At 38.9% G+C, this 11,802-nt stretch overlaps 1 protein-coding gene across 1 annotated transcript; it reads right to left on the bottom strand.

The window, feature by feature from the left end:
- Nucleotides 1-527: 527 nt before the first annotated feature.
- Ptchd3 (patched domain containing 3) lies at nucleotides 528-11,394 on the bottom strand. Its single transcript, XM_036195345.1, has 4 exons — nucleotides 10,483-11,394; nucleotides 9,269-9,390; nucleotides 4,079-4,224; nucleotides 528-2,023 (listed from the first exon to the last, which is right to left on the bottom strand). Exons 1-4 carry the CDS (start codon nucleotides 11,392-11,394, stop codon nucleotides 528-530), a joined length of 2,676 nt encoding a protein of 891 aa, XP_036051238.1.
- Nucleotides 11,395-11,802: the final 408 nt, after the last annotated feature.

The following is an 11,802-nucleotide window of genomic DNA, read 5'->3' as shown; positions in this document are numbered from 1 at the left end:
CCTTCCAAAGTTTATTTTAGTCATTGTCTTCATCACAGCAATAGAAAAATATCCAAGACTTATTGTAGACAATAGAATAAAGATGATAACACTTTTCTTAATTTGGTAAAGATATTTTATTTTTCTCAGAATATGTTAAAGAACAATTTAATATGGGACTTCAAAGCCAAGGAAACATTTCTAAAGTAGAATGACTATTTTTAACACTTTATATCTTTTTTCAGTTATACATTCATAATTCATATTTTATTAGTGTATACCAGTTGGACAAACTAATGGTTTCTATTGAGACATTTTCATACATGTATACAATGTGCTTTATATTTGTTTATATCCCACATTACCCTTCCTTCCCACTCACCCCTACCTCTCATTCTTCTTACCTCACAACGCCCCTTCTAATTTCATCTCTCTCTTTTTCTATTGACTAGTCTTAATTGGTATGTTTTGCAATCAGACTGGATTTAGGTCATCAGGAATTCTGTAACTGGTTAGGGTTATTTGTTACTGTGTATTCAAACAAACTTTCAAAAAAAGGTTAAGAATACTGGAATAAAAATTAGGCCATGAGCAGCCCCAAAAAACATAACAAGAAACATAATCTTAAAAAATGTCCTAAAGATGTAAGCTTTAGCTGTAGATAAAACACACACCCCTATTATTGTTGAAATTGCACTTTGCAACACTGGATAGCCTAACATATACAAAGCCTCAATTGACTTTTTGTTTACTGAGGTCTCAGAACTGGAAACAAATGCATAGGAGATGTGTGCAGAAAAATCAAAAGAAAACCCTATACAAATAACAAGATTAATCATGGATATGGAATCAAGATTAACATTCCAGAATGCCATGAAACCTGTAACTCCCACAATCACAGAAGCAATAGCAAAAGTAACCCACAAAGAGCACACTGGATGAGGAATTAATAATAAGGAAACAATAAGCATAGCTGTTGATGCAACCATGACATTTCGAACAGTGTTTTCTATTATTGCTGCATACTGGTCAAAATATATGAATGCCTGGTTATACACCATTAAGGGAACTTCACAGTTTTCAGCTATGCCTCGTAACTGTAGTAACATTCTCTTCTTATTGGTTGAGGAAGAAACCCCTATAGTCTGGATGAAGCCTCGAGAAGAAGTGATTTCATTTGATGAGGAAATATTAATATCATATGCAAAAATAGGGGAAATTTTTAAAAAACCTGAAATATTATTCATAAAGGTGTTCTTGTCATTGGGATCATTTCCACTGTTATTCATATATTGAATATATGCTCCCAACCAAAATTCTGTGAGATTTTTATCTACATATGCATTTTCTTCAAATTTTATCATACATTTGTCCAGTTTCTGTCTTACATCACCATCCCAGTAGTTAACACTTTCAGTAACAATGACCATAACCCTTGGACCATAATCTGAAAAATAATCTTCCTCAATATTAAAATATGGTGTGATGTAGGAATCATCACTTGCCAGGTTCCGAAGATCTAACCCTTCCTGCACTTGGAAGCATCCATATATACTGCTTATGATATAGAAAATGTATATCAGCACTACAAAAAACTTGGCTTTGGAAGTTGTGAGGAAAGGACCAAAATAGTCTCTAAAGAACAAATTCATTGGATGCTTATCTTCTCCATGTTCATCTGGGGATAAACCAAATGGGAGACAGCAGGATTTTTTCAATGAGGCATATTTTTGGTCTGGCTTTTCCAGCCAGTTGTAGCACACAATTTCTCTTTTACCATCCAGAGCCATAATTGCTCCAAAACAGGTAATACTAAAAAAATAACAAAAGAGCAGGGTTGTTCCTGTATAGATGCAAAAATACTGTACAGATCTAAAAGAGCTGGTGATTCCTGTATAGAAAGCAAGGACATTGGTGATGGTGGTGATTGTAATGGATACTGCCACCTTTGAATATGAACTGGAGAGTCGATCTCTTATGCTTTCTGTGAGGCTAGTCTTCTGCCAGGCAGAAATCATGATAAACATGTCATCAACCCCAACACCTGTAACAAAAGAACAGATCTTCCTATATATTAATAACATTAAATATTAAAACAACCGAGCATTTTCTATTGCTTGTCTTACAAATCTCTGCTTAAACACCATCTTCTTGGTCTTTCTCTGAATTTATAACAGAATTTGTCACTCGTTATAAGTGTTAGCTTTGCATATACCTATATTGTTAATACACAGCATATGTTCTAGTGTTTATCCATGGTGTCTTCATGATAAATTGTGGACATCTACCTGACAGCATGCCAGTAGAAACAGCATTAGCAATCTATCTTTGATCCCATGAGCCATTTCAATTAATAAAAAAACATATCCATCAAACATTCTGATGCTTGAAATAGGAGTTAGCAAGTGTGTTTACAGGTAGCATAAGGCAATCCAAGTTGTGCTATTTTTATTATAGCACCCACTTTATAGATTTACTTCCAGGCAAACACACAAATCTAGTGTCCTTGGTAGTTTCTATTTGACATATAGCATGCAGTGGATAGAATGTTTCATTGGTCCTGAGATGAGAAAGGTGTGCAAAAGTCATTTCATGGTTGGCTTGAAACAGAACTGAGGAATATTTGAGAGCTTTCACATTAACAATATAAAAAAAATGAGGCCATCAAAGTAAGAAAACTAGACAGTCTGAGCCTGCTGCCAATGAATTCCACTTCCCTCCAACATTAAACTGCAGTTGATATTGCTTGCATTCATGTGTGCTTTTGTTTCCATGTGTATTTAACAGCAGCTCTTGGGAATGCAATGCTGTAAACTTCTTTTTCATAGGTTACAAATTAAGGTTAAGGGAATACTAGGAATTACACATTGGCCTATAGTTTGCATATTCATGGACATGATTGAGGTAGAAAGACCCAAAACTTGCACAAAGCTAGAGGGACTGTCATAGACTGTATGGTAGCACCCCATGACTAGCAGGTGAAGACTATCTGAACAAAGGAAATAATCAGAGGCACTGAGAACCAATAATAGAATGCACTTGTACCTCTTGGGTGCTTAAAAACTGATTTTTATTACTTATAGAAATTTGTTCAAAAATTCTCCTCACAGTTCTTAAGTTTCTGGAATCACATATACAAATCTATACATACACTCCTGTGGATACGGACTGTATAAATACAGTGAATACAGACTGGCTTACAATAAATATGTCCCCCTATGGTTATTAATGACCACGGGCTCAGTGACTGAGTGTACGAACATAAGGGTATACTCTGAAGAGCAAGGCTAGACAGATGTGCAATATAAACCCATCTACTATCTACAGGGGGAAAAAGCCTGATTTCTCTCGAATTGCATAGTTTGACATATATACTTATTGTAAAATAAATTCTAAAAACAGCAATACAAAAAAATTATAATCACCCTTTCAAGGATAACCCTGAAAACACATTTAAAAAATTCATCTAGAATTTGTTCTATACAACTATACCCATGTAATTATCCATTGCATGTGTCTTGACTTATAACAATAAATTTTCATTTAATTCATCATATGTCTTTTTTAAAAGGCCAAATATGATTTCAACTTTTTATTATGTTTGATTTGACAAATGCCACATTGATATGGGATCAGGTTGCTTTCAATATTTTCTTATTCTAAAACACACCAAAATAAACCCACTTGTCCTACTTATAATCAATTACATTTATCAGATCTTATAGAAGTGAAATTTCTGGTCTATAGTTCTTTGCTATGAACTTGGGGAATGCAAACCCATTTATACTTTTCCTACAGCAGAATCTTGAGTGCTCATTTACACACAACATTCCAAAATGGTCTTGTTAGTACTGATTAATCTAGAAAAAAAATTTAGTTTAGTGTATATTCCTTAATACAGTATATTTATTGTTGTATTTTCAGTGTGAATTAAAGTCCATGTTCCTTTCTTTTGTCTGGGATTCTATATTTTTCCAACTGTGAGGATAGATAATTCAATTTGTTCTTCTTGTTGCCTAAGTCTCCTACACAAATGAATTCCCTTGTCCACTGCACACACCTACAGACTCAACACAACTTCATATTTTGTTTTACTCACCAAGAATAAGAAATGGTGAATTTGCAACTATGATCACAAATGGGACCCCAATGTGAAGCATCAGGCCAAAGCCACTCACCACTGACATGGCAACACAAAACACTCCAAAGACTGCTACCCACATTTTGTTTCTTACACAGTCCAACCTGTAAATTTAGAGGGAAAAAATAAGAACTTGTAATGGTAGCTTCCATACTGAAATCCTGCTAATTGGTTGTTGACTTAGATACCAAGGCAGAAGCCTCTGGGATGATAATTTCCATATCTGTCTGCTAGAGACCTTAAACAGGCACTATTACATTAACTTACAAAAATAGAGGAGACAATAAAGTTGGGAATCTATAAACATTTCTGGGTGATTCTTATGTAACTATCCAAGCACCAATCTGGCTAGCATTTCAGAATAGAAATTTGCTAAGCACTGTAAATGGTTAACTCTGCTCTGACTTTCATAAGGGTATGAATGAAATACAGTAGGTAATAGATGGTGGCTTGGTTCATCTGTTGCTTTGGCAAAATACCGGAGGATTTATACTTTATAAAAAGAAAAACATTTAGTTCACAATTCTAAAGGTTCAAGAGGATGATGCAGCTATCTTTTCAAGGGCTACTCTCACTGTGTTATAACATGTACATGTCATTGTGGTGGGAATGTGTAAGAGAGACAGAAAACAAAAGGAAAGATGGGAAAATAGGTAGATTTAGGAGCAAGGTCTGCTGTTCTCATAACTTTCTGTTACAGGAACTAATGAGAACCATATCAGTGCTTTCTGCAGACAGCATCCCCAGTGACTTATCATGTTCACTATCACTGTTCATAGTCTCTCCTTCTTAAAGGTCTCACTATCTCCCAATATCACAATGCTGAAAACCAAGTTTCTAATACATGAACCAGGACTCACTAAAACCATATCCAAAGCATAGCCAAGGGCAAGCTGTGAATAAAATAGAGCATGTATTCAATTCTGTGTCCATCCAACCCAACTTCAACTAGACACATAGTATCAGTAGTCTGCAATTTCAAATTAGACCAGTGAATACTGGGCTGAAAGTATGGAAACATTGTTTTAAATCATTTTCATTACTCTTATCTACTTGGTGATGTTGGCTCTATAGAAAGGTTGATAATTTGAAAAAAGAAAGAGAAGAATTGGAATACAACACATTTTAAATGGCCAACCTATTTCCTTGTCAGAACAACAGAAAAAAGATAAATACATGTTTAAAGTATGATACAACACTTTGTCACCCCACTGGCCACAGTACATTTAAAAAAGTTTTAGATTTATTTTCTTCTGTGTGTATGTTTGTTTTGCCTGCATATCTGTATATGCATAATGTCCATGCCTGGTTCCCATAGACGTCAGAAGAAGATGTCTTATTATAAGCCACCAAGTGAGTGCTGGGAACTGAACCTAGGTTCCCTGAAAGAACAAAAAAATTCTCTTAAATCGTCTCTCTACCCCCAACAGTACATTTTAAAATTTTGGCAATATACTACAGATTTTTTTAATTTACTTGCTAGAAACTTCTTCAAAACATGCCTGATATCTTATACTTCCAAATACATTATAGGAAAAAGAAAAGTTAGGACCCTATATGTGAGGATGATGACAAGGAACACAAACCAATGATTCTAAGACAGAGGAAAGATCACATTCAAATATACAAAGATTTCTAGGAAAGCAAAAGCTTGTAAAATTCTCATAGACCTTCTAGGAGAGGAAACTGACCACAGAAAGCCACAGAAAGATCCTTGCAAATTGTGCAGAGTTCTAGGGATGCTGTTTTCATGAGTCATCACTCTTGTTAACTTGTGCTTTCTGATGATCCAGCTGCTCTTTCTAAGTCACCCCTAGTCCTGTAATTAGCCCCTTACCCATTCTCCTTTTAGTAACCTCATTACAATCTCATTGGTTCCTCAAATTTAACTCTGCTTCAATCATTACTTTGATATATCATGAGCTCCCTTTCTGGGGTGAGGGGTGAGTAGACGTGTGTGTATGTCATACAATAGCAACAAATGATGTTTCAGCTGACAATGTTGTTTGGAGGCAGTGGAAAATGTATAATCATAGTGGTTCCAGAAAATTAAAACAGGGCTGAAAACTTCATGTCGCCTACTGAGTGTACAACTAAATGTGCAGGAAAATGGAAAATGCCACAGAATAATCTTCAAGAAAAGTGATAGTGAAGGATTTAGCTGTTTAGGCTTCAACAAACTCCTTAAAGGGTTGCTGGAGAAATGGTTCAGCATTTTTTAAAAAGATTTATTTATTTATTATATATACAGTGTTCTGTGTGCATGTACACCCACAGACCAGAAGAGAGCAACAGTTCTCATTACAGATGGTTGTGAGCCACCGTGTGGGTGCTGGGAATTGAACTCAGGACCTCTGGAAGAATAAGCAGTGCACTTAACCTCTGAGCCATCTCTCCAGCCCAAAATGGCTCACCATTTAAGAACACTGACTGTTCTTCCAGGGGACCAGGGTTTGGCTACCAGCACCCACATAGTGGCTCACAACCATCCATAACTCTAGTTCCAGGGGATCTGCTAATGGCTTCTGTCCTTTATAGGTACCAAGCATGTACATAGCACACAGACATACATGCAGGCAAAAAACACACATATATATGAAATAAGACAATAATGATATTCAAAGGAAAATTTTAGATGAGAAAAACCTAAAAACGTTTTCATCAATAGAGTGTAAGGTTTGTGGCACACAAGACATGCAAGCAACTCAGCAATTAGAAAAAGAAACAAAGCAAGCATGCATGGCCCATCTGAGGCTGGCAGCTCAACTTCACAGTGTTGTCCACATAGTACTAGTTTTGAAACAAGAAAGATGCAAAATTGAGAAAGTCATTGATTCTTCCTCCACAGTGTCAAAGAGCCACTGAGGCCAAGCAATATATGCCAATGTCAGAGGCCCTGAAAGGTCACTGTGTAAAAGTGAAGCCTAAATTGTAGTTGAGACTTCAAGATGTTAGAGATGTCAAAACTGTAAGACATGTATCAAGGAGAACTGAATACAGGGAATGGAACCAGCCCAAGAGAGAGAGATTGTTGGCAACAAAACCGGAAGGACTGAACCATCTAAGCCCTTTGAAACTCAAGTCCCAGATATCCGACACAGAGCTACAAAATTTTGTATTTGTGCTGCTGGATTTCAGTCTGGATTTCCTCTAATATTTCCTTACTATGCCCCCACACTTTCATTTTGGAAGGGTAATGTAGTAGAGTTGTTAGAAGTTCTTATTAATAAAATCAAATCCGAGGCCAGTTATTGGGGTGAATGCTGGAAGGTCAGAGAAGCAAAACAAGCCACAACTACCTCACCTCGCCAGTTCCTCAGCTGGTCTTGTTTCCTCAGACTGGAAGTTTCTGTGTCCTCATTTCAATGGCTCTCAGCTGAACTGTGTTGCTCAAACCTAAAAGCTTGAATGCTAACCAGCCAAACGCTTAACTAACTAAATGCTTAACTAACTCTGGGGCCTGGTTTTCATGTCTTATATATCTTTCTACTTTCTGCATCACTCAATGGGATTAAAGGCTGGGTTTCTGGGACACCATGCCTAGCTGTTTCTAAAGTGGCCTTTAACTCAGAGATCCATAGGTATTTCTGTCTCTGGAATGCTAGGATTAAAGTCGTGTGCTACCACTGTCTATCCTTACGTTTAATCTTGTGGCGGTCCTGCTCTCTGACCCCAGATAAGTTTATTTCAGGGAACACATAATATTTCAGGGAACACAATACCCACCACAGGGTAATATATATTATGTCCCATTTTCTAAGGGATACATAATTTGTTTTTGTTTTTGTTTTTAAACAGGAAATCACAGTTAAGAAATTGCCTAGACAGGGTCTCTGACCTAACTTGGAGCTCACTGATTCAGCTAGGAACCATGACCAATGAACCCTAGGAAACCATCTGTTGTGGGTATTGCTATGTATAAATAAAATGCTGATTGGCCAGTATCCAGGCAAGAAGCATAGGCAGCACAAACAGAAAAGAGAATTCTGGGAACAGGAAGGCTGAGAGAGGAGACACTGCCAGCCGTGCCATGAGTACCAACATGTAAGATGCTGGTAAGTCACAAGCCATGTGGCAAGGTATAGATTTATAGAAATGGGTTAATTTAAGATGTAAGAACTAGATAACAAGAAGCCTGCCACAGTCATACAGTTTGTAAGCAAAAAAAAAAAAAAAAAAAAAAAAAAGGAAAAAATTGCTTTCAGAAGAGGATTTGGACTTTTGAGCAGTGCTAAAATCTTTTTGAAAATTTGTATTTTTTTATTTTATGTGTGTATGTCTTGCACCACAGCTGCAGTGATGAGAAGACAGGGTCAGACCAACTAGAACTGGTGAGCTTATGGGGACCAGGCCAGGAAGTGTTAGTTTTAATGAGAAATTTCCCTCATAGGCTTTCATGTGTGAACACTTGGTTCCCATTTGGTGGTGCTGTTTGAGGAAGTTATGGAACCTTTAGGAGGCAGAGCCTTTCTAGAAAAAGCACACAACTGGGGACTAGCTTTGAGGGATTATAGCCTCACCCACTTCCTATTGTCTGTTTCCTATGTGTGGATGAAATGTGATCAGCCAGCTCTCTGCTCCTTGATAAACTGCATCCCCTGAGAAACACAAGCCAAAATGAACTCTTTCTTCTTTAAGTTTCTTTTGGTCATGGTTTTCCATCAAGCGACTAAAAAGTAAAATAATATTATAACTTGTGGAATGAAGTGGCAAGGTAAAACTATGACAATAGATACCTGCTTTAAAAAAGAAAAAGCTAAATAATTTGAAATTTGTAAAACTAGGGAAGAAATAAAATCAAAGATGACAGAAATATCTTAGTCTATTCTGGTTTTAGACTGAGTAACCTATAAAGAGCAGAAAGGAAAAGTCTAGAATAGGCAAATTCAGAAATAGAAAGTAGATTCAAGTTTGTCTGGGACCATGGGAGAGGGGTTTAGGGGGTTACTGCATAATGAACATAGAGTATCTGCTAGTACTGATCAAAAACCTTGGAAAGCAGATAGTTGTGGTGAATAAACAGTATGGATATAATTAATATCACGAAATTGTTCACTTAAATTGTTAGAAATGAAATATTGTATATCATGTATGTTTTATCACAATATATTACAAGGCAAGGGGCAAAAAAATGAGTGAGAGTTTTACCTGAAGCATGATACAACTGCAAACAGTATGATTAAAATGTATGCCAAGTGGAACAGAGGGATCACAGTCTTAGAGGTTGCCTCAAACTCCAGCTGTCTTGAAAGGGATGTAAAGTAGACTACCTGCAATAAATAAATAAATATTTAAAAAATACTCAGGAAGTAAATCCAGATTCCAGAGTCTGTCAAAAGTTGCAAACACTACTGGACACTTCAGCTTCTTAATAATGGGCATGCTGCAAAAAGTGAATGATTTGCTTCTTCACATAAAATCTGCAGTGTGCTTTCCAACCTTTCCCTCAAAATGCAAACTTTAATAATTTCTCTGCATTTTGGCTAAGATCGGGTTAAAAAAAACCCTAACCCTAAATCTAAACAAACCAAAACTGAATTTTATGCACAACTGTGAAACTTTATTCTCACTAACAACTGTGAAAATTGTGGCATTTTCTAAATCTTATTAGATTGGTATCTTTTCATATTTTAATCAGTAGCACTTTAAGAAACACTTGGCTTTCCAGTAGGCATTTGCTTTCACTAGGGTTATTGGAATTACTTGCCCAGAATTTTAACAGATAACATATACCTCAAAACTAAGCTAGGTGCCTTATAACTAACCTGAAAAGGGCTGAACTAGTTATCTATCTTCTTAAATACCATGACAGAACTTGAAGGTTCTGTTTCCCCTCCCCCATTGGGCACAAACAGGCTTTAGGGACTCCTAGGAACAAGAGGGAGCTCAATAAAAGAAATAAATTCCGCTGGGCGTGGTGGCGCACGCCTTTAATCCCAGCACTCAGGAGGCAGAGCCAGGAGGATCTCTGTGAGTTCGAGGCCAGCCTGGGGCTACAGGGTGAGTTTCAGAACCGGCGTAAAGCTACACAGAAACCCTGTCTCAAAAAAAACAAAAACAAAAACAAAAAAAAAAAAAAAAAAAAAGGAAAGAAAGAAAGAAATTCCAAGTGACTTAATTAGAAAACCAAACCCCACACCAAGTGTGAAAATCAGTTTCTATACTAAACAGACTTACAGATACAGGATTTATGTACAGACCAGAATGATGCTAATATTTTATGATCGGTGTCGTCATCCATGTTACAATGGGTTTTCATAACAAGCACAGGAGAGCACATCCAGCTTTAATCCAAGGGCCACCTCATCTTCAGACCTCCCACCCTTATTGGCCACCCTTGCCAACCCTAACCTCCAGAATACCTCTGTCTCTTCCAAAGTCAGACTGCTCTTCATGTCGTTAAATTGGTTAAGAAAGTGAGTGAGCCATGCCTTGCTACGCTCACTGTCCTCTGGGTCCTCGGTCTTGAGGTAGTACAGCAGCCTAATTGCTCGGGACTCCACAAGTCGTTGACTTCTTCCCATCGATTGGCCTAAGACATTTCCCCCAAAGAAGCCCGCCAAATAGACTAAGTGGTTGTTCAAGTCATGGATAGGGAAGGTGAGGTTTGACAGGTCCAATGACGAGTTATGCTGCCAGGCATACAGCAGAGGGTTGGGTGGCACGCACAGAGTCTTGTACTTGGCACATATCTCTTTGTACAGGATCTGTGTTCCATCTTCCTGTACCACCTTCAGCGCTTGCACTGCTCGGTCCAGCTTACTCACCTCCGTGAATACCCCTGGCTCCAGTAGAGAGGCGGTAAAGGACACCACCAGGATGGACGCAAAGTTGACCTCGGAGCTGGTTCTGGAGGCGGAGAAGCGGTATGTGTCATTGGTGCTGAAGTGACCCTGCACAAAGCGCCGCTCGGCCTTGGCAGGACTGCCAATTGGTGTGTACTGCTCCTCCAGGTTCTCCTTCTCCTTGGGCAGGAAGATGAGGCCGGTGCCCAGAGCAACCGTCAGCAGCACCGGCCCAAGTAAAAACAGCCAGGGGTGCATACCCACAGCGTAGCCAAGGCGCTGAAAGCTGCGTGACAGGGGCGCTTCTAAGCAGTCGGTGTGGCAGCGACGTGGCAGAGGTGCCTCCTGACCCAGGGGCGGCGGGCGCTCCGATGGCGGCCCTGAGGCCCAGCTAGGGCCGGCCTCGTCAGATGGCACTGACTCCAACTGACCTTCAGACGGCGCCTCTCGCAGTGATTCTTCTCCGGGTGCCACTTTGGAGGAGATCATGTCGCCCACAGCTGCTCACAGGAGCTGCTGCTGATCTGCTTGCACCCCAACGGTCTGGGACCCAGGGGCCGTTGGCCGCTCCGGTGCCCGGATGCTGGAGGCAACGGTTGGGAGCACGTGGCGGAGGTGACCTTCCTGGTCTGGATCTGTCCCAGGGTTAAGGGTTAGTGCCATTCTCCTTGTCACAGAGCATCTCCCCAAGCCAGAGCCCTGTGGAGCACCTCTCCATGCCAGGACTTATCAAATCCCTTTCTGGGAGCATAAGCGGATAAGCTTGTGCTGGCATCCCAGTGGCAGGGGCAAATTCACACTTGCTTTGTTGTCATGGGTTGATCTCTTTTGCCTACTAGATTGTCAAATTTCTGAGATTGACGATTATTGTAGTTAGGTTTGTTGACAAACATGAAT

This window comes from Onychomys torridus, chromosome 8, assembly GCF_903995425.1.
Source record: "Onychomys torridus chromosome 8, mOncTor1.1, whole genome shotgun sequence".
In the NCBI taxonomy this organism is placed as follows: Eukaryota; Metazoa; Chordata; class Mammalia; order Rodentia; family Cricetidae; genus Onychomys; species Onychomys torridus.
Note: the sequence above shows the minus strand (reverse complement) of the source record. Positions and strands in the feature narration are given on the sequence as shown.